Raw genomic sequence first — 23990 nt, 5'->3', positions numbered from 1 at the left:
AGAAGTGGGGAGGGGTAGCCTCAGTTCTAAGTCACCTGAAGCCGGTCTGGGGGCGGGGAATCCGTAAAGCGGGAGAGTGGCCACGGGCCCGCCCAGTGGCGCGGCCCCAAGCTGGGGCCACCAGACTGCAAGCTGGGGCAAAAGCGGGGGTCCACCGGCTCTGCCGCTCTCTGCGCCCGCGCCCTCGACCAGATCGGGAAGTCAAGAAGGACTTTCAACACTCGCCAAGTTTCGACTCGAGACTTCTCGGAGGCTGCGTGCGCCCCAGCCCTCGCCCGCCTGCCTGCAACGTGGCCGCGTCCGGGACGCCCTCGGACCCCGAGGGTCACTCGAACTCTTCCCTTCTCTCTCCAGGCTGAGCCGTGTTCCAGGTCCCACGGTCCTCGGGCTCTCCCCTCCGTGGGCCGGGAGAGTCTCCCTCTTCTCGGGCTCCAGCAACCCCAGCCGAGCCCCTTCCCTGCGCGGAGCCTTAGCTCTCCTGACACCGCCCGGCTGCGGGGCGGGGGCCGGGCCAGCGGCGGAACCGCCCCCAACCGCCTCCCGGGCCCGGCGAGCGGGCGGGTGGCTGGGGCGCCTCCACCTCCTCTTCCTAAAGCGGCGAGGCGCAGACGAGCGGCATCACTCGAGCCCAGGTCCCGGCCACCGCCACACCCGGCGCCCCGCGTTCAGAAGGAGGAGCAGCGGCGGAGGCGGCGGCCACAGCGGCGGGCGGGCGCCAGAAAGGTAGACTGAGTCCCGGGAAGCCGCGCCACGGACCGCCCACCTCCCAGCCCCGAGCCGCGCGCGCCGCCCGCCTCGTAACCCCACTGGTGTGTGTCCTTCCAGGCCCCGGTCGAAAAGCCTGGGAGGGCCGCCGACCTACCCCCGGAGGAGGAGCCATTCGGAGCCCCAGGCGCCACTGCCGCCGAAGCCGCGCGGAGCAGCTTTCGCCTTCATGGCCCACTCACCGGTGGCGGTCCAAGTTCCCGGGATGCAGGTGAGGACGCCCGGGCCTCCCCCGCCGTCCACGTGACCGCCCGGGAGCCCGGTGCGCGCTCCAGGCGGGGCACCGGCGACGGGAAGCGGCCCAGGGCTCCCCTGAAGCCCAGCCGGGCGCTCCGGCCAGGTGTCCTGGGAATAGGGCTCCGAGTGATTCCCGGCGTTTAAGCTAGGTGGTGCACTGCGCTGGGCAGGCGCCGAGGGACAGGGGCGCGCAACGAGGTGGGGATGCGGGGTTGGGGTGGGGGGGTGCTGGCTATAAAAAGAGGCCAGAGTGAGACACCTGCGCTGGCTGAGCATGGTACCGTTGGGGACTGGAGGTGGGAGGACTTAACTTGGGAGAGATGGAGGTGTCTCGGAATTTGTGGGGTAAAACGCAAGTCGTGCTACACACACACACACACACACACACACACACAAACACACGACACAAGTTGGGGCGGAGCAAGACAAGGGGGTGTCGGCGGTGGAGGCTTTGAATTGGGCTCTTCCTGTGTGCAGAGAGCGGAGAGCGAGGTGACTTTTTTTCCCCTTTTGGTGCTGCTGCTTAAGGGCGAAGTTGTATCTCACTCCCCCCACCTGGCCCAGCCCTAACTTTGGCGTGAGAAATGAAGGGCCCTACGTTAGCGTAGCAGAGTGGTGACTCCCCGGCCCCCTCCCACTGCCTTTCCCCCAGGAAGACTGCTGCATGTGGTTAAAGGAAACTTTTTGTCCTGGACCAGGGACTACTGCATGGGACCCAACTTTTTACTCGAGATCTACCCAGCCCTCCCTCATTATATTTTCATTTTATTAAAGAAGAAATAAGCTATGTCCATATACTTTTTATACTGTTGTTTTTAAATCGGTGCATATCAAGTTATCTACTAAATGTTATCCAAGTTTAACTAACTTTTAAGCATTCAAATTTTACTTTTTTTTCCTTTGCTAGATAGCCTAAACAACTCATTTACGAAGAGGTCAGAGACTAGAAACACCAAAGCCTCATTATCTTTTAAAAATGTGAAAGCAAACTTTTTCCAAGTTCAGAACAAATGTAAATAGTAAATAGCTTATGTTTCTGGTAGAAGTCAGATTGCTGTGGATTAGGGCCTCAATTTACTAATTGATGCGTGGAATTCATTTTTTTAAGGTAATTGGTCACATTTTATGCATGGCCACACAAAAAGTGACTTTTAAAATACTTTCCCCAAATGAGACCATTTATGTCAGACATGCATCTAATCTAGGACTCCAGTGTGTCCTAAGCACCAGGCCTTTTATCTGAATATAGGGCAAGTCTGGGTTGAGTCCCAGGAAGTTGGTGTGTATTTAATTTGAAAAAGAGAGGGAGAAAAAGGGAAATGAGAAATATTAGGGCCTTTTTAAAGATTAATCCTTTGAAGCTTTACAAAATGTCTCAAACTTCCTTCTTCTCAGGCCACCCCCCTCCCTCTCTCGCCCAGCCACTGCCCCTCACTCCCAATCATTCTGTTCTGCCTTTGATTGTATCAAGAGAATTAGCAGTTTGCAAGGCTAGCTACAGTTTTGCTCAGTCTGATGTGGAAGAAAGTGGGAAATTTAGCCCACTGTGCTCTCCTCTCCATTCTGTGAGGAGCAGAGCGTTAGGGATGGAAAGTTTGTCTCTGAGGGTCTCAGTGCTTCTGTCTGCATTGTGTGCACGCGCTGCCTGCTTGCGTGTGTCAGCGGAGTGAGTGCCTCCTGTTGATCAAGTTTGTGATTCTGGAGAACTCTGTGGGCTGAGGAGAAAATGGTTTCTGGTCTTTATTTCATTTGTCTTGACTTTATTTGATTTCTATGGCTTCTTGTCCTTATTTGATTTGTCTTTATTTGATTTATATGGTTTAGGAACTGCTTGCTGTTCAGTATTCCTTAGGGCTCCCAGCTTTGTTTCATTATCTGAGTTCCCTATCTCTTCAATTATTAAATCTTGATGAAGGTGGTTTAGAATGTGAATCACATATTTTAAATGATAAATTCTACCTTTCACCTTATGCCTGCCCAAAGCGATGATTACTTCGTCTACCCTGATTTGAAGAGGGCAGTCATCTTAACATTAGAAGAGAGGAGCATTTATTTGTCCCTTTCTCTGTCTTAATGAAATGGTAAATTCTTAGCTTCTTTATTTCCATTTTCTTCGTAGATGTGGTTCTTAAGCATTCAGTGCAGCACAGAAGTTTTCCAGTTAAAATTGTGGGGTCCCCTAAAAATAAATGATGGTATGCAGTGTGATTCTTGAGCCTAGACTATTTTGACTATTCTTTTGTTTAGAAAGATTGCCGATGAGATACAGAAATACATCACGAGCTTGTAAAATTCTCCTCGAGTTTTGCTAGAGTCAGGAGCAACGTTTAGACCTTGAGGGTAGTAAGAAAACTTGAGTCAGGCATGTGTTCCTGAAATTAATGTATAGTATTTCCACAAATTGGGGTGAAGTGGTCGACTGGCCTATAACTTTTTAACAGTTTATTTTAGAGAATTATGAAGATTGATGGAAAAAATGATTTTTCCAGAAATAAAAACAAAATTACTTTATCCACGAAGTTTTTCTCCCCCTGAGGAAAGATGTGAAGCAGAAGTCGAGTTACCTGTTCTATCACTTAAGACTCCCGGCATTCCTGACTTTCAAACAAAGAAATTTCTGTTGCCACTCGTTTAAAATAGAAAAGAAATTTGGAGTGATGAAAGAAAACCCAGGATTTAGTCCAGTTCAAACTCTTCCTTATGAATTAGTTATTCAAACGCATTATTTCTTAATATTACGGTAATGAACATTTTTTGCCATATTACCCGAAATGTTGAGAGCATGAAAATTTATTGGTACTCAATTTGTGCTTACTCCTTTAATGTATAACTCAAGAATCTTTCCATACCAGGAGCTAAGCTTTTGGAAAATATTTAAAGGGCAACTTAAAGAGAAACCAATAAACCTGTTTCTTTCCACTCAAATATTTACTCTTTAATGATTTAGAACATGTTTTTTATCTTGAAGTTTTCACTTATAAATCACATTTAAGTTCAAGATATTTCCCCTTAGGCCCACATTAGTATTTATGAAGACAAGTATTCTAAATTGGGTGTTAAATCTTTCATAAAGTGTAGATGGGAAAATAAAGTTAAATGTTGAATTAGAGTCCTAAGTGTTATTATGTTATGCTTTGTGTTATGCCTCCTGTGAAAGAATTTTTGTAAACTTCCTGCTAAAGAATTTTAAAATTAGCCTTCATGTATATTTAAATATGATCTAGGTTGTACAATTTTTCAATGATTGTTATTTGAGATGTGAGGTGGAAATGAAACTTCTGGATTAATGAACATTTTATTGAAGACTTTTATCTAAGAGATGGAAAACATTGCTTTGCATTGGTGAACTCTGTTCCTGGGTTCTGGGAAGGATACAGAAATGTACTACATTATCTCTGCCCTTAAAGATCTTAATATATTCTTGCGGACTTAAATCTAGCACATGAAATACCAAATAATGGAAAATCTGTAATACTTACTCCGTAATAGAAGCTTCTGACTGGAAGAATTGAAGGCTTACAGAAGGTAAACTGCCTCCAAATGATTGTTAGGACCCATACTGGGGAGGGCATTTCCAAGCAGGGAAATACCCTTAGCAAGTGTGTGTGCACCCACAATCTTTGAGCGTGGGATAAAGTGAATTGGACTATAATGAAGAAATCCTGAGAGTAATAATAGGATGTAAGATTGGAAAGCTTGATTGGGTCCAGATTATGGTGGTTCTTCAATGCTAGGGAAGGGTTTTGGCCTTTGGTCTAGCCACTAAATATTTCTGAGTAAGGGAGGCTCAATGAACAAAGTTATATATAAGAAGACAAATCTTAAGATTGAATGAGTGGATGAACTGGATGATTGAGAGACTTGAGGCAGTTGGATCTACCGAGGCTATTTCAATGGGGCAATCATATCTGTACAGGTGCAATGGATCTTGATTGACTGCCTTCCATATGTCTTGAACTGTGAGGAAGAAAGTATAGTTACCAGACTTAATAATTAGCTAGTTACAGAAGGAAGGGTCAAAGCCTTTATATTGTTGAATACAGGGAACTGGGATGATTATGGTACATCCAAAAGAAACTGGAAAATCTGGGGGAAGAGCCAGATCTGGTAGATGTTAATGATTTCTGTTCCAGACTTGTGAAGTTCAAAGTAGCAGTGAGATGACAAAATAAAACTGTAGCACAAAGTGTCAGTTACCTTGATTGTGGTGATGCTTTCAAAAGCATCTGCATGTGTCCAAACTCATCAAATTATATACATTAAATATGTACAAGTTTTTGTATATCAGTATGCGTCAGGAAAGCTGTTTTTAAAAATTGTTCAGGGAATACTTGAAGATATAGATCTGGAACTTTAGTCATCAATCAGACATTTATTGAACATTTACTATATGCTGGTCTCTTTACTTGAACCTGAAGAATGGGAGCCATCAAGGAGGGAGAGGTGCATAATGCCAGAGAAAATATGTGGAAGTGGAGCCCTCATGAGACAGGAAGCATACGTGGGGGGTTAACTTGTAAGAAAAGGAAGCATGACTTTAAGATGCATGGGAGGATGAGAAAATGTGTCAGGAGGGAGGGAGTTAACTTTGGGGTGGGAGGAATCCTTTAAGTATTTAATTCTCATCATGAAACCAAAATTGGAGGAGTTCAGTTTGGTGCCAGAATCTAGTGTGTAGGGTTCTTACCTCCCTTCCACCTTCTGAAGGGACTAATCAGCTTTGCAATTTGATGTGGAAAGAAGTAGAAAGCAGTGCTCGCACTGATAAATAAACCCAAACCATTGTCCTCATTGGTGAGTGGTAGATACAGAGATGTCGAATATGCTAATAATGATGGCAGAAAAACCAGCTGGAACAGAATAATCAAAGACAGCTGTTGGCTGGGAGAGTTGGAGGTAGCTATGGGGTGAGGAGGCTAGGGGGGCTGAAGGGAGAGTAAACAGGAATTGGGGATGGTAGGACATGTGCACATGTGCCTTGAACACTAAGGAGGGTCTAAAAATGGCACCTGAGGACAAAGGTCCATCATGTACCTCCCTTGCTTGAGTCATAGAAAATGAAAAAATATAATTTAGCTGGTACTTAGGAACTATTGAACATTGTGATACTGTGTTTTTTTAATCCTGCCTTTCATTTATTCAGTGACCTTGAGCAAATCATCTACAAAATGGGGAATAATAAAAGCTGCATTCCCTTTGCGTGAATCAGATGTTATTAGGATGAATTAACCGTCATCTGTGGAGTATAATTTGAACTCCGCTATAAAAGGTGTTAGGATGTATATGGACAGTTCATCCTGCAAAACAATACTAGGCTAATCACATGAAAACACTGTCATTATCGCCTCTCACTCCTGCTTGATAACCCATGTTTTTCTTTTGAAATCTAGCCACCCCCACCCACAAAACACCTACAGACACACCCCCATTGCCAGACCCACGGTCTTCTGCTCAGCTTTCCAGACTTTCTTTTATCTGGCTCCTCTCCACAGATCTAAACTTAGTTATCACTACTTCCCAAGAAGAAATCCCTTTTGCTCTACCATGCCAGTTGCAATTCAGTAATCACTGACTGACCTTTTCACTCTTCATTATGAAGCTTCTGACTGGAAGCGTTGAAGGCTTACAGAAGGTAAACTGCCTCCAAATGATTGTTAGGACCCATACTGGGGAGGGCATTTCCAAGCCGGGAAATACCCTGAGCAAGTGTGTGTGCACCCACAATCTTTAAGTGTAGCATATAATGACTTGGACTATAATGAAGAATTCCTGTAGAGTAATAATAGGGGGTAAGATTGGAAAGCTTGATTGGGTCCAGATTATGGTGGAAAATCCTACCTGATTTTCAAGGTCTCCGTCTTACTTTCTCCATGAATGTTCTCTGAATGTTCCAGGTTACAAAAACCTCTCCCACTTCCAAGCACCTATTATATCTCTTGTCAGCAGCAGACAGTCCAGTCCTTGATTTTTATACTGCCTTAGATTTTCCCTAATTATGTATGTTACACTTGTCTCCCAAACTAGGTTGTAAATTTTGTGAAGGCGGGGAGCATGTATTTTACTTTTCTTTATATCATTAGGTATGAATTATAGGTAAGTGTTGGCTAGTGAATGCAGTATAGACTTTCTGCCTTTTTTCCATTCTTTTTCTGTAAATATATTGTGTAATGCCTGAATTCTTGTAGATCATGAAGGTTAATTTATGTATGCACAATGCAGACATTTTATATTTACTAAAACGATTTTAATGCATTATATGTAATAAGTCTAACAAAATATACATGTAACTGATCAGCTGTCCACAAACTGAAGCTCTTATTCTCTTGTCTTCAAGGCCTTTGAGAGAAAAAGGAGCCTTCATTGCTTTCCTAGTAACTAGGGCTGATTTCACACAAATTTGTGCCTTTAAGAGAAATAACGTCTTGTTGCTTCCCTTTGTTTTCCCCTCCCCCAGAAAATACAAACAAATAAATAAAAGAAACTTCTTTACTTCTCTTACGTCCCAGCCATCACATTAGAAAGAATCTGATAAATTTCATTGATATTAAGGTGTTTTTGATTAATGACTCGGTGTGTGACCTCTCCCATGAATGTTCACATTTTACAGGGAGTAATGCACTTTAAAAAAGAAATATAATAGTAGAATTTCAAACAGCTTGATGATAGTTTTTGACTAAATTGTATCTTCTGAAAGAGTGGTGGTTTTGCTCATTTGTTGCTAGAAAACAGAGTTAGGAGAACAAAAATTAACACTATTATTAGGTGTGATGCAACAAACTCCTCATTTCTTGTGTATAATTAAGACACAAAGAATTTCTACCACAGGTATATATAAAACAATGTCTCTGGAGGAAGGCCATGAGGTGTCTCACTTTTAAAGAACAAAAATCAACAAAATATGCACAGTAAAATTTTGGCTCCCTCTTATGTACATTTCTCACTTGTTTATCTACCATTTTAGACTAAGGTGTTGTATGGTAGGGACCACATCTTTGAATTAATGCTTGTAGAAATCACACATTTACAAAAGACATGAACTAATTCCTCTCAAGAATCCTATGAAATAGGGAGAGTTATCCAGTAGGAAAATGCCTTCAAATTTGTATTTAAAAACAAAACAGCACATTGCTGGCCAACTCTACCCATCATCCTCTTTGTTGTCCTTCCCCCAAACCCATATAATTCAAGCAGATTTCCTCATGTGCACATTCAGAGAAACCAGGAAACCTAGTGCAGAGCAGCTCCCATCCTTCTCCTCTATTCCTGCTTATCTCTCCCCATCACCTCTTACCAGCATTTACCTTACTGGGGATAGAGCTATAGTCCCCCTCAGCCTTTTCTAGACTTGTTCCACCTTACCCCCGACAGCAGTCCGCTGGCCTTTCTCTTCCTTCATTTATCATACAATCATGGATTACAATGATCCATGTCCTAAAGTTTCAGATTAGCCATTGTTATGACATAGCTTTGGATATTCTAGCAAAATAAGAAAAAACTGTGGTTCATGCTTCCTGGGAACTAGAGTAAACAAAAATGTAGACAGCTTAGGTGAAAGAGTTAAAATATTCTAATTATCTTTTTTAAAATGTCCACTCTCCTCCTTTTTGATCAAAAAACTTCAAAAATGTGCAGCTGAGGAAATCTAAGGCATTGTGTTTTTGTCTTTTTCTCGTGAAAAAATGTTTACAGAAAAAAAAAACTTTTCAGCCTTTTTTTAAGATCCTTATAACAAAGATTATGTGGTTTTAGTGGTATTTTTTTCCCTTTCCCCTCTTCACCTGTTTAAAAAAAAAGTGAGGAAAAAATTTGTAAAAACCCTATCAATTTAAAATAACAAGGACTGAAAAAAGTAGGGTTCAAATCAGCCATCATTGGATTTTTCAATTTGTTTATTACAGAACAATAGCGTCTAGCTGAAGAATAACAGTTGCTTTGAATTATAGAAACAGCCTCCCAGTATCAACTTAATAAAGTCTTACTGGATTTGAAATCCATACCACACTAGATATGTTAGGGGATTTCTAAGCATACGGGTGAATTACTCTACCAGATTTCAATAGTGCCCGGTAACACAATCCTCAGAGTGAATTTTTGGCAGGTGGAGGAAATACTTCAAGGACATCTAGACCCATCCAGATTTCTCTTTGAAAATGCATTTTTGAGTTGCTCTGTTAGTGCCTTTTTTTATCCCCCTCCCCCAGCTTTCCATTAAACCATTGGCTTTGGGACATATCACTTTACAGTATGTTATATTAAGCTAGGATTTAACTGCTTGCTGCAGTATAGTATAAATAACACAGCAGGGGGTGATGGGGAAGGGATGAGCAGCAGAGATAATCAGGTGGGGCGTAAGTTATTACTAATGCAGGAAAAACTGGGGTCGCTGAGCCAGTAGAAACCATAAAGTCATAATTTCTTCCCAGAGCCTGTGCTCATCATTATTGTTGCCCACTAGAACTGGGAAAGTTTCTAGCCTCCCTAGTCTCGATTTCCTGCTGCCTGCATTAACTTTAAGCAGAAGCGTAAAAGAAACCAATCAGCTAAGCATGCACACACGCTACTAAGTATGGGGCTAGAAAATAGAACTTTGACCCCTTGTGGTTAAGGAGACTACAGTCAGTGTGACTAGCAGCCCCAGGGAAAGAAGCATATTTCAAATGTATGCTTTTTAAGTGCTACTGACCCCATGGGAAGAACAGTTAGCAAACTCATTAATTAGGCTCTTGTTTGCTTCTCTAGTTTTATTTCAAATCCTTTGTTTGAACTTTGCTCTGAGCCTTCGTATGTGCCTGTCAGTTAATGGTAATATATTAGACTTTCCCAAGTTGGACACTGGTTATCCAGGTTTAATGTTTCTACACTCTTTAGTCTTCATGAAAGAACTAGGTGTGACTTAAGCTAGAAAATTATTAGCAGCAAAGCTTGGAAGGCCTACATTGTGTAGGACATAGTGCTTGATGCCTATCTTTGAGATACAAGAAGTATAAGCGAGTCCCTGACCTCAAGAAGTTTATACTGTAACTGGAGAAATTAGACATCTACACATTTAGAAATCGAACTATGCTGAGCAATAGTGATGAATCCCAAATGAGACAGAAACTGACACAGTAGCACTCCAAGGAAGATCCGACCAAGGAAGGGAAATGTCATTTACAGAAGGTCTTTATGCTAGGCAGTTGTGCTTTGGCCACTGCACTTCATTGCTTCTAGGCATGGCAGCCCTAAAACAGACCCTGAAAGGAGAGTGGGAGACCGGCAGGAGAAAAGGAATAAAGGGCCACACACAACTTATATAACAGAGGTTTGAGGTAGGTGCTTGTTGCCATGAACTATCTTAGGGCCAAATGATTAAAGGCCTTGAATGCCATACTGAGACAGTTATTTTTAACTCAATCTACAATGAGGGGTTATTTTTCTAATCAAGAAAGTGAACTGATCAAAGCAATGGTTGGTTTGTTTTTGGAAGATTGCATTAGGCTTCCAACCCAACAGGCCAGGTTGGAGAGGGGAAGGTTAGATATAGTAGGTGGATATTGAAATAGCCCAGGCTTTAGTTGTTAAGGGTTTGGTCTAGGGCAGTGATAGTCAAGCTTGAGCATGTATCAGAACCACCTGGAGGATTTGTCAAAACACAGGTTGCCAGGCCCCATCTCCAGAGTTTGTGGTTCAAGTAGGTCTGTAGTGCAGTCTGTGAATTTGCACTTCTAAGTTCCTAGCTGCTTTGCTGGTCTGGGGACCAATCTGAGCATCACTCAAGGAAGACCAACAGACCTTGGTGACTAATTGCATAGGGGAAGGAAAGGAACATGACGTGGGAGCACAGACTCAAAGATATGACTGAGTTTGGGAAAAAATGGGTTCATTCTTAGAAGTGTCGAATTTGAAGCACTGGCTGGCTACACAGCCAAGCAGAAGCAATTAATTAATAACAGGTTTATTCAAGAGTGAAGATGGAGATGGGGGGTCCTGCTTGGAGAGAGATAGGAGAAGAAATTGTGAAAATGATAATACCATGGTTTTCAATCATCCTTCTAAGAAGCTGAACTCAATTTTGTGTTAAGTTTTATAGCTTCCAAAATCTTACTGTCACCCATCACGTCTGTGTGCCTTGATCCAGGTAGTTTTGACAGCTCAGTAAATGCTCTTATCTTCAAATGCAAACACTTTTATTAAGAACGTGAAATCTATTTATGCTCATAATTGTGAAAATGCAATTTTGCTAAAGTGAAATAAAATGCCAATATCCTAAATGCCAGTATGTGGCACTATTTTCCTCAAAGATAGACATTTTTAAAACTTTCTCCAATTTTGATACATCTCATCAATGTTTTTTTTGTACAGAATCCCTTTCCCTTACTCAGTATTATGCCCCCCCCCAAAAAAAACCCTGGTTGTAATAACTCTGAGCTGCTATTATGTCAATAATACCCATTAAAAGTCATGACATTCCAGAGCCAACTTGTGTTTACATATGGAAATTCTCAGAGGGGAGAGGAAGTTACTTCTGAATCATTAAGGAAATATCAAACCACTTCCTAAATGGCCTTTCTGACTCCAGCTTCTGCTCTCTGAAATATTCTGTATACCTGACAGATTAATTTATTACCATTTGCCAACAGGTACCATGTAGGAAAGCTCAGAGCTCAGTTTAAACAAAAGATTAGAACAGAAAATAAGAGAAGCTAATAGGACCTATTTAATGAATTTGCCAACACCAAACAATGTGGACACACAATTACCTACCTCATTCACCAGCCTTGGACCTAAGTCACTTTACAATTTCTAAAACAAACATATAGCCAACAGAACCAAAATTATCCTTCAGAATCAAAGATTTGCCATCAGTCAGGGTTTTCAAAAACATGTGTAGAAATGTACCTCTAAACACATTTTAAGTGATGTTTAATTATCATTAAAATAAGATCCTTGGGTCCCTAGGTGACTTGCTCCCCCTTTAGGGAATACAGTTTTTGTTTGGGTGTAAAATACCTGACACCTCTTACGTGGTAGCTGTCTCCTTGCCAGAATACTTATTACTTTTGTGACCCGTTTCTCATTATTCTGGATGGTAAATTAAGTTTTTCTTGGGGAAAATCAATGGGGGTGGTGTGAATTGCACATGCAATGCATATTATGCATGAAGTATATTTTGTGTTCGAAAATACTTTTAATTCAGGAAAATAAGGCTCAACATTGGCCAGTAGAGGTTTTAGTCAACTGTCCCAGTTTTAGACATAACTATTTTTAAAAAGTAGAAAAGTGCATTGTCAAAATGAAAATGGATAAAAGATAGGATGATCACGAAGTTCAAGAAGCAGAAAATTATGATTTGGCACTGTCATTTAAGATCTGCATGTAAAAGGAATTCAGTAAAATTTATGTTAAAATTATGCTTTCGGTAAAAATTGTGGTATCCATGACTTTGCTAAATATTTGTATTATATAGAATATATAGAGTTATTTACCACATTTAAAAAGATTTCCTCTAAGGTAAATCTTTGCATATATGTACCTACGTCTAAATACATAGCAGGGTTATCAGGATTTTATACAGGTTGCATTTTATCATGGCTAGTCTTTTTTTCCTGTCTTTAATATTTAAACTATTATTATTTGAAAAAAGATTGGACTCACAGCAGTCTATTCCACACAAGAAACAGATCATGGAAAATGACTTTTAATGAAATTCAATACCAGTGTTAAGCTGTTTTAGTGAATTAGAACTGAATTGAACATTATGTAGGATTATATTTCTCAAGATTCTCAATTCTCTGCTTAATTTCTCGCATAGAATAGTCTTACAGAGAATCATTGCATCAGAGGAGCTGCTTTTGATAAATAATAAAATCCGTTTACCTATTAGTAAAATCAGAGGCATTGAGCAGTATACAGATGACTTCTAGTTAACAGAAACTTGTGATCATTGCCTAAGCTCTTATTTTTGAAGCTAAAATTATTAAGATACTTTACACTGTAGAGTCTTAGGTGAGAGGGAATGGAGGGAGTGGGGCATTGGATTCTGTTCCAGTGACAAACAAAATCTCGTATGGGAGAGCTGCTTTTTTTTTTTTTTTTAACTATTTATCTCTTTGTGAAAAATGGTGACTGTCACTGAAAGATCTTTTTTTACTCTGTCACAGGCTTCCCAAAGGGCACATAAAATGAAAATGTGGGACTTGACTAGTTAAATAATGAATCAATTTCAAGGTTTTAGCATAGGTGACACCTCCATCATCATCTTTTTGGACTGTGATTTCTGGTAATAGCAAGTGAAAAAAACTATTACCGCTGTTGCTATGGATCTTCTATCTGCTGAGGTTCAGGCATCGTTTTGGAGGCTGCAGTGTAAACCCTGCTTAGGGAAGGTAGAATTTCATAATACCAGAGGATTACTGCTGCCTCCTGAGCAAACAGAAAATGTAGGTGAGGGAAAAGGTGTTGGACTCTGGAAGAAGAGAAAGACAGTATTTCCAAGGAAGGGGAAAAGTAGTCTTTTGCTTTAAAGATTGAGAATTCTCTATTTTTTTAGAATGGGAAATTTCTCTACTTTCTGCAGAGAGGAGAAAAAGCTAACAGAAAAGGAAATTGGGGAGGTAATAGTAATTCATTTCTTTCTTGTTGCTTATGACTTCTGTGATACAAAGTTATATTAACATAATTGATTTGTTATGGCAAGAAAATGCAGAGTGTTTTTGGTTGAGAGAAAGCTTGTGAAAGATCAGGGGGAGAGCTGACATCATAGGGATGGTGATTTCAGCTGCTTTTCTGTTTAAGATGTGCAATTTTGATGGTGTGTGTACTGGGCCAATAAAGTGTTTTTAGACATTTGGAGTCATTTTGGGTGGCCTTTTTTTCCCCTCTGTAGACAAAATGAATACTTTTCATTAACAAGGAAAAGATTATCACTGGATTATATTTGGTTAATCGGAACTGTTATTGGAGGGGGGAGGGGAGGCTGAAGAGGAGGAATCTTTCTTTCAAGTGACTGGAATTAATATTATTGTTACTTTTCCAGTAGGTTCTGGCCTTAAAATTCTCCCTCAGGGAATGATTAAAACAGTTTTTTGGAAAATTTCAAGGCTGAGTAGCGTCTCAGATTTACTTTAAAATAAGTTTGCTTAATGACTTTTTAGCACCACTTGATTTATGTCTTGGCTGAGAGAAGTATGTAGTCCAATTCCTTTTTTTTCTAGGAACACTTATGGATACTAAATACTGTATTATTCTATTGTTGGCTTTTCACTTTCCAATAGTTTAAAGGGTATAAATGTCTTCATACTTGGAAAAAAGCACGTTGTATTCTGCCCAGGGCTTGCAGCCCCCTCCCTGCATTCCAGGCTGGAGACAGCTTTCTCCTGTTGTCCATCTACATGCCTGGGTTTTGGGGGAGAGTCATTCTGTATAACTAGAAGCATTTAAATTTGATACTCTTGTGTATATTTTTTGATGACAGTGTGTTGTGCAGTTATAGTCTTAAGTATGATCCTGAGTGAAAGATCAAGCACAGCGTTAGATGATTTTTTAAAACCCCTTTAACTCAAAATATGATCTGTGTATTGTGAAAGAATATTCTTATTTAATATGGCCAAGTGGTTCCAGAGCTCGAGAATGTAATTATTTTTTTCCTGGTAGGACACTAAATTGTTTCCCCCAACTACTAGAATGAAGAATGTAGTATATTCTGTTCCTTTCTACTGTGAAATAATGCCTGCACACATATCCTCAAATATAAAGTAAGGAGACTGAAGAGGTAACCCTTAAGCTCTAAAACTGTGAGCTTTGGGGATTCTACTCAGGAGTCTGGACTAGGTTATTATTTATAAAAGATAAAGCACACACAACTACTTGTGTACAGAAGAGATCAAGTCTTCATTCCAAGCAAATTTTGAATTGAATGTAATTAATTTTCTACTGAGGCAATTAATATGTAATTACTTTTCTACTATGTGTAATTAATTTTCTGCTAAGAGGTAGTGAGTCTATAATGTTTGACTTAGGCTTTGTACAAAAGGAAAGTTCCTTGAAATTTTGGATTTTAGCTTTTCTCTTAGTAAATATTTTTAAATGCCTGTATTTAAAAAAATAATGTTTATCTATTTTATATTTAGTAGTTTGTATCTGCTAATCCAAAACTCCTAGTTTATCCCTCTTCCTCCCTTTCCCCTTTGGTAACCTTCAATAAAAAATAGATAAATAGAAATAAATTTTTTTAAATAATTTGCAAAACAAAAAATGAAAAAATAATAATGATCTTCCAGTAGTGTTTTTGGAGCTTTGTTAATCTAATGCAGCCTTTCTCAATCGGGGTTGTCATCTGAACCATAAAACAGAGAAAATTATGTGACTTAATGTTTTATCAATCCTCCCAAGAAGGACATACCTAAAACCATTCTAGATGCACTAGAAACCAGTTTGTTTATTACATACAGTAGATTCCTTAGAGCAGCAGTTGGCAAACGATACCAAGGGCCAAATCCTGCCAGCAGTCTGTTTGTGTGTAGCCTGCAAGCTAAAAAAATTTTTTTTTACATTTTTAAAGAGCTGTTAAAAAAGAATATGTGTCAGAGACCACAGACTGTACCTGGCGCACAAACCTTGAGGCATTTCCGTGTAGCCCTTGACAGAAAAAGTTTGCCAAAGTCTGTCTTAGGGCATGGAACCTCACTGAGAGTTGCTGATCTGAAAAAAAAAAAAAAAAAAAAAAAGAAAAGGAAACATTCTATACTGTTTTCTCTGAGATTGGGGATACAGTCAGATAACAGGAAAGTTTCTCTTTATTGAGATAACTGACTCTGTTGGTCCCATGATTATAATACTTAATTCAAGGAAAGACTTCAAGATGCCAGTAAATAGGGAGACATTTTTGTTTGTTTTCTAGATAAAAAAATTAATTGTTAAATTATATGGAAAGTGGTATTGGTAACAATAATGAATGCTAAATTATATGTATGTATATACAAATATATTTTAATATTTTTCTTGGTTTCGAGAGCAAGAAAATAAAAGTGAGTGAATTTTAGAGGACTGTAAGGAGGGGAATTGATTGCTTTTTATCACTATTTTAAATTAAGGGGCTATATCTATTAGAGAAGGAAAGTAAAAAGAAAGTGTTGAGTGTCAGATATAATCACATTTGTTTCCTCGTTGTACTGAATAAGTGTCTTCACCCTACAATTAACATCTCAGGTACCTTGTCAGCAGTAAGGAGAATAGTACTTAATCAAAAATGCATTAAAATTATTAGATCATAGCATATGAAATAATCAGACTCTATGAAACGCCACTTAACTACTTGATTTAGTGGGGGAGGTGCCATCAGCCATAAAACATATATTGGTAAATCACAACATTATCACGGGAGGAAAAGACCAGCGGACATTATTTGTAATTTGCTGCTGATTTCCTTTATCTCCACATTCAGTTAATCATGAAGTTCTAGGGTGTTTTTTTCTTGGGAAGTGTCAGCCATCATCCCTTCTTTTATCATGTCATTCTGGCCGTTGTCACTAAGTACACTTGAGGGAATGTGCAGACATTATGAAACCACCCGAAACACAGACTTCATTTTTTCACTCATTTGCTGAAAGCTTTCAGTGGCTCCCTACTAACCTGATCAGAAATCCCTAGGACAGATGACTCAAGCAAGGGTGCTGAGGTGGTCAGGAAAGGCATCGCTGGCTGGCTAAGCTGGCTTTAAGACTGGGTAGGAAGAAGGGTAAGAGCAGAAGCAAATGAAATTAGTCAAGACAAGGAAGGACAAAGGGAATTCTAAGGTTGTGTTTTTCAAAATTTTTTATGGGTCCTTTTGGGATGGGCAGTGAAGATTTGTTTGGTAAATGGTACTTTATCTCTGGTTAGAGCTGTAAAATGATAGGGTACAAGTCAGTTCAAGTTGTAGATCACAGATCTTTTCGGGTAGCACACTGTTCAAAGGATTTTAATTACTTTGAATTGCTCATCAGGTTTATTTTGGCTATGGCAGTTCAAAAACTAATTAAGGAACTTTGCCATTTGTCTCCATCCTGAGGTTACTTGTTTGTCATTGCCCTCCTCACCCCATCCCCAGCTAGTAATCACTCATTATAAAATGAAAAAAGCCAACTATTTTATAAGGGTCACTTCCAGTTCTAAAATCCTAGGGTCTTTTAAAGCTCCTACACAGATTATATAGCATATTTTTGGAGGAAAAAAAATCAGATTTTGTATATGTATTCAGATTTGTTACTGGATGTTGATTTTCCTTATTGGAGAATGACAATTTTGTTAAGTTGATTGCTAAATGAACAGGACTACCTATTTCAAGTAATAAAATATATTATCCTAGCCATAGTTGTATGGAGAACGTGTAAAGAGCCTTATGTTTATAGTGGCATTTCTAAAAAATTCAAAGTTTCAACTCATATTAAGTAAGCTTGTCATTTCAGTAGCATTTCCCCCTTTGAACATTTAATTTTTCAAATATTGTGCTTTGGTAACATGAATAGATTTCATCAATGTCAGCAGAGATCAATGAGGATTAAAGAGTGGTGTATTTGTATCTTTAGGCATAGGGATTAGAATAATCACCAATGCTATTGACAATGGGGTGCGGGTAGGATGGAGACTGGTTTGAGAAACTTCAGTTTGGGAAAAACTGATGAACTTTGAGAGGAGATTGACTTATAACCAAAAGAAGAGTTCTCTAAGCTGGAATTCTTTGGGAAAATGGAAATATGACAACATTTAGGACTTTTTTTTTTTTTCAAATGAACTGGTACTCTCTGCGCAAAGGAAAGGGAATAATGATAATAAAAATCGTCATCAGCGAGGATGTTGAGATCCAGCCCATTTTGTTAATGTAACAAATTTGTTAATGTGAACTAATTTCTCTTATGTGTTGAGTGCATCGCGGTGCTGAGTGTAGCACTAATTTTTATGGTCATTTGTAGCAGTTCTTTTTAGCTTAGGTTTTCAGGTACAATTATTACACACACACATCCCATTTTACTTGGTTCCTAAGTGTATTCCTATTTATTAATATACTGCTCCAATTCTTTTTAAAAAGTAGGTAGGGCATAAAAAATAATAAACATTATTCTTTTAGCCCTGCACCTGTTCACACACGAAAACACACGCTGTGGTATTTTTCACTTTGGGGAAATGAAAAGTGGGAAATGGGTTGTTGAAAAATTAGAGACCCTTCTTTTAGAGTATTCTATAATCTCCTCTCTGCTCCATCCTTAGGGTTTGCCAAGATTAAAATTGTTTGCTATTGACACCATCATGCCATCAGTATCATTTTCTTGGGATCAAAGAACGTTAAAGCCAGCAGGACCCAAGAGATAAATTTCCGTAGTCCTAAGATTCCATTGGGTAGCTCCTTGCAAATACTATTTGATTAAATTCATTCAAAGTATAGATTTGATTAAAGAGGAAAAATGTTGGAGGGAAATTATACTGCAGCCACTTTCTCATTAAGAATGAAAAGGTAAGTCTGTAAAATTCCACTTTTTCAATCAGTGTTAATTTTCTAAAAGATCTCATGGTGTTAATAATTTACTGCTGTGCTTACAAGCTTCAAACCTATTGATTTTAATTGAAGTTCCACATCTAGAAGGAAGATAGACAGCAAATCAATTTTGTTTTAATCCAATGCATTTTAATAAGTGTGTCGAAGATTCACCTTAACATTATCCACGATAGTTCGATATTTGCTATAAGGGGCCTCTGCCTTGGATTCTATCCCAAGCTGTTTATTTCTGAAAATACCAGAATGACATCCTTTAATGTTGCCTCCAGTATGGATAGCAAAAAATGAGGCTCTCAAATGTCAATCATGTTAAAGTGCCCTGTGTGGATCTGATTAAACAATGGCCTGAATAACTTAGGGTACCTGTTTTATCATTTAGATATTAGCAGAATCTTTGTCTTCCTTTAATATTGTACAGCCTGGTCCCCCCTTTTCCAAATGAATATTTTATAGTTAGAGCTTGTTATCAATCTCAGACCATATTTATATAACATCCTGTCTTGTCAGTAATCATCCCTTTAATTTTAACCTAATGCTTATGGTTAAACCTGATCCTTGATTGGACTGTGCATTCCTATGTGTTTAGCCCTACAACGTTAAAAGAAAAGAAATATTCAGCAGAATGATACACAGACTGTGGCTCTTTGAGGCCTCTAATCTTTGTGTTAGTGTATGAAATCATCCTAGACTGTCCAGGACATACAGTAGTCACGTGGATATGGTTATTAATGATTAGAATTGTGCTTGCAGAATCAGATTTGCATATGCCACTGATGTGCAGCCTTGTGTGTATGGTTCCTACCAAGTCTCCGTTGGGTATAGCTCTGTATTATTTCAAGAACTGCTGTTTTGCACCTAAAGAGCTCTCCGGTAGAAAGGGAAGAGCTCAAAGTTGTCACTTTGGAAAGTTATTATGTCAATCACATGTGAGAATAGGGATTGACTTAGAATTTCATACCTATTTTAACATCCTGCAGTTTATTGAATGTAATCTTCCTTGTACCAGGAGCCAGAAATCAAATTGCAAATGAAAGGACAACCTCATGCCAAAGATTTCACCTTAGGAAGGCCCCCAAGTAAGCACCCTGCAAACATTCAAGCGCCACAGTATACAGAGTACTGTACTGGATGCCATGAGGGCAACTGGGGCTTTGTGAGACAAAGCCCCATCCTTAATGAGCTTACTCATTAGAAAACAGAAACGTCGTGGCAATGAAAGAGAATGCAAAGATAATGAAATGTGTGATGTGATGGAGGCTCAAGCAAAGGGCTGTGGGAGGAGAGAGGGTGATCTGTTTGGGTGATCAGTTTCCCCTGGGGAGTTTGGGGGATGGTTTCTGTTTGTTTGTTTTAATTAGAGATGCAGATCGCAGAGGAGAGGTAGGGTATTGTCGACTGAGAAAATGGCATGGCTCAAAGGTAAGGAAGTAGAATTGGTCCCCAGTGGAGCATCATCCCATTTAAGTGTGTATGTCTAAGCTACTACTCACTGACGCACTGGGTTTGAGATATGGTGAGATATCCCTGAAATTTTCCCTTTAGGCATTTAATTTTGTTGAATGTTCTAGTTCTGAATAGGGGCAAATATAACTACATTACTTTCTGCATGCTACTTTACTTTCTGAATGAATTTACAGTTAAAGGAGAGGAAGACTAATATAACCTTGGGTCCTGGACAAGCTGAACTCCTGGCTCCCCTTGACTTCCTTGGAGTAGTCACTCATATATAATGGAGCATGGCCAGTGTCAGGGGTGAGAGGTCAGTCTGCAGAGTAGCTCACTCTGTTCCTCTTTATCCATCCATCCTAGACTTCTAAGCCTGCTTTATTGTAGTATCAGAGAGTTGGAACTTGAATGCAGCCTACTAGTGATTCTGAATTTCTTACTAGAACAATGGGATCGTGTATACTTTTCATTTGAGCCACTGCATGCCACTATAGAATTGGCCCTGTGCCCAATGCCAATTCAACCCTTACCTTAATGATTGCTTCAGAACTGGAGTTGGCAACTGCTAGTGATGGAACGAGGGGAACAAAGGGATTTGACTTCTAATACTTCACTAATTCACAGTGTCAAAATTGTAAGAGATTTATAGATCACTGAACCCACGCCTCTCCCTCATTATGCAGATGGTGAGGCCAACATTTAATGGCCGATTTCTTGTAATTTCCAGGATAAGCAAAATTAAGGCAATTTTGCCTGACCTCTCTGCTCTCTTTACCTCTGTGATACTTATAAGAAACCAGAACTCCTCTTTCCTTTGGAATTGCTGTGAGGTCAGAGAGAAACGAGCTAAATGATGCAATGGAATCTGCATCCAGAATTTATTGTGATGATAGCCTTGACTTTGGGTTATTGAGAGAAGAATGTGATTGTTTGCAGGATGTTTCCTTCCCTTTACGCATGGACATAAAGGTTTAAGGGAACTTCAGATCCCAGAGTTAGTCAAAAAGACAAAATTAGTTATTTCCTTTCATTTAAGAGGTCTTAGAGCCAAAGATGATTTACCTGGCTGAACAAAATAATCTGACATTCCTACTCTCAATTAAAATAATAAGAATTAAAAGATCAATCTGGGAAATGGAGCTAATAAAATTGCTGCCTGTTATGACTTTGTTTCTTGCTTGAGGATTTCTAAGATGGGGGAAGTTATAATTAAATTTCTCCTCATTCTTTCTGTATTTCAGTTTTCTTTAGAAAAATGTGGTATGTGGTAAAGTGACAATAGAACCAAAGAAATGTTTCTTCTTTACCCTACTGGAAATCGAACTGTCTTACAAATGTATGTGAAGAACTTCATTCTTCACATCCCAGAATGTGTCCAGCCTGCTTCATTGTTCTTTTCCTCTGATCTGAGCTTGGGTAAAGAGAAGAATGCAAGTTAGGAGGAAGAGGAAGAGGAAGCTCTTCTCTTATCCTCTCCTGAGTAGGAGGAATTAAGATGAAAGAATATTATCAATTATTCTTTTGTTCTTAAAGATGAAGTAGACTCAAAATTATTAATCAAGAGAAACTCCTCACACTGCTGTGTTACTCATACAGCTATGTCAAAACCTTTTGTAATAATTTTAACAAAGTTATCCTTTACTAAAATATTTGCATTCTAAGTATTTTTGCTAATGAGGTGCATTTAAAAATAGGAATAATAAAATAAAGGGAAGATGACAAAGTACTTATAAATTTAATTTTATTTCTGCCTTATGAACACATTTTTCTTGCTGCTATGCACAGTATTGCTGAAAGTTTAAATTGCTGCCTTAAGAGTACAAAGTAATACTGTGTGAGACCTTTGACTTTATGCTTTGCTATTAAGATCAGGGCTGCCTTGCTACTGCCTCATCCATCTCAAAATTGCTTTTTAAGTGGGTGAGTAAAGACAGGCGCTCAACTGTGAGTTGATAAAATGCTATCTGATGACCGAAAGGAAGCCCAGGGTTGTTTTAACTATATCTCTGACTACATTTCATTTATGTCATTGTATGTACGTAAAATTCAACAATTTGACGTCTACTTTATGTTGCAAAAGCAAGTTATAATTATCTTTGACAGATGTGAGCATTCCATAAAAATGAGTTAACTAAGCACATTTTCTTTATCCACTTAAATATTTTGAGCATTCATAAACATGGAAATACAAACTCAAATGACTGACCACCTAAAGAGATTTAACTTCAAGCCCAATTCTTCATGTTTAATTTGAAACACATACAGACATGCTTAATTTTTTTTAGTTCTTATTCTATCATATGCAAAACATAGTGAAGCTAAATATTTTACTTCGAAAATATAGCACAGAGGCCTCTTAAGTATTCCATAAAATTTTATTAGATACTTGTAATATGAACCTGAGGTAAGATAGAGAAATACTCTGCTAACATGACATCCTTCAAACTTTTTGAAAAATTTATGAGGAGTTTGTTTTATCCTTCTCATTATTAAAGTAATCTGAGTATTCACATGGTCATTTGAACAATTCTATGCCTATGTAAAACCTAACACAAAAATATTATCTTTATTCTTGGGTAATTTCATCAATTTGAGAGTCTTTCTTGAGCAGAATTGAAAGCCTTAGTGTTAAGGGTTACTGAAGTCTATAATAAATCACTGATAAAGCTGGAATTGGAATCGTTGGCTTCCGGACATTGGATTCTGTGGGAATCATGGTATGGAATAGCACCATGGCCTTGCCTCCCACACTTTAGAGGCTAGCCCATTCCAATCTAGTTATTGACATGGGAAAAAATGGGCTGAATATAGTAACCTTGCCAGAAAGCCAAGATTACAGACAGGTCACTTCTCTGTAAGAGTGTAATATGAACTGTTTGGTAGTTGTGTGTATATACAGGGATCAGTCAATTGCAGAGTGGTTCAAAAATTTAAGAAATCGTAATATTCAAAGAATAGGAAAGCCCTATTTTAAGTTTTTCAAACTCTTTTAAGTTTAAATTTTTTCAATTCTTTAAACATAGGGATATTACTATGGAGATATTAGACAGTTGTGTGATCAGTTCCTGATGAAAAATAATTTTGGTTTTTTATAGCAAAAGAATATAGTTTAGGTTACAAATTAATCCAAGCTGTAGGGAAAGAGCCTTAGACTTAAAAGTCAGGAGATTTGGGTTCAAATTTGAGCTTTGCCACTAGTTAACTGCTTTATATCATTGTTCTCCCTGTAAAAATAGATTTTGGATCAATTTAAATTTCTTTCATCCTGTTAAATTCATTCCTTGCAAAACTCATGTTCATCTTAAAGATTCTGTAATTATTTTAATTCCAGGATTTCTGTTTCCCTTTTTAACCTCTCCCTACATCTACCATCATTTTGACATAAATGCCCTTAAGTTTCATAACCTCTACTTGTTGGTATTAGCCTGGTACACAGCAGGCATACAATAAATACTGGCTGCTGATAGTGGTGATAAGAACTTGCATTAAATGACCTATATATATGTTTTCTTCCAGCTCTAAAAGCCTATGACTATTACGGTTCTATCCAGAGAAGTCAATTGTGCTTAGATCACATTATAGCACTTTAAAAAGAAGATGTTATCCTATGGTATTGAACTCCAGTAGTGCTCAGAGTAATATATGGTTGCTGATTTTTAATCTTTCCCTTTTTTCTTCTGGCAGGATCTTGATTAAGAAGTATGCAACAAACTTTTGAGGCAGTGTTCACAGGGCAATTGAAGAATCTTAACATAGTCAATCATAATAGAACTAATTGAATTTGAGGCTTATGGAAGCACCGGAGAATGACATTTATACACATTCTGTATTGTTAAATGACATGGAATAGTACAGACGTGGAAGTAATCTAGAAAAACATTTTCTCTTTAGCTTTGGAGAACTAATTTGAGCAATTTAAAGAGGTAGCTAACTGGTGTATCTCTAGTTTTTAGGACATTATTAGGCTAATGTTTTTAGTTGCTCTTTGATCGTCAGGGTATCCTGAATTCAGTGCAGATCCCTTTTAGTGTTA

General features: G+C 38.8%; 1 protein-coding gene across 1 annotated transcript in view; it reads left to right on the top strand.

The window, feature by feature from the left end:
- The first annotated feature begins 572 nt into the window (after positions 1-572).
- Positions 573-23990, top strand: part of STK26 (serine/threonine kinase 26) — a 51684-nt gene continuing 28266 nt past the window's right edge. Inside the window, exons 1-2 of the mRNA XM_031446196.2 lie at positions 573-723; positions 826-976. Coding sequence (XP_031302056.1) covers positions 935-976 — 42 coding nt within the window. The 5' untranslated portion in view covers positions 573-723; positions 826-934. The remainder of the gene's footprint in view (positions 724-825; positions 977-23990) is intronic.

The sequence above is a fragment of the Camelus dromedarius genome, chromosome X (assembly GCF_036321535.1).
Source record: "Camelus dromedarius isolate mCamDro1 chromosome X, mCamDro1.pat, whole genome shotgun sequence".
NCBI classification, from domain to species: Eukaryota; Metazoa; Chordata; class Mammalia; order Artiodactyla; family Camelidae; genus Camelus; species Camelus dromedarius.
The sequence above is the reverse complement of the archived record's forward strand: the minus strand, read 5'-3'. Positions and strand labels throughout refer to the sequence as shown.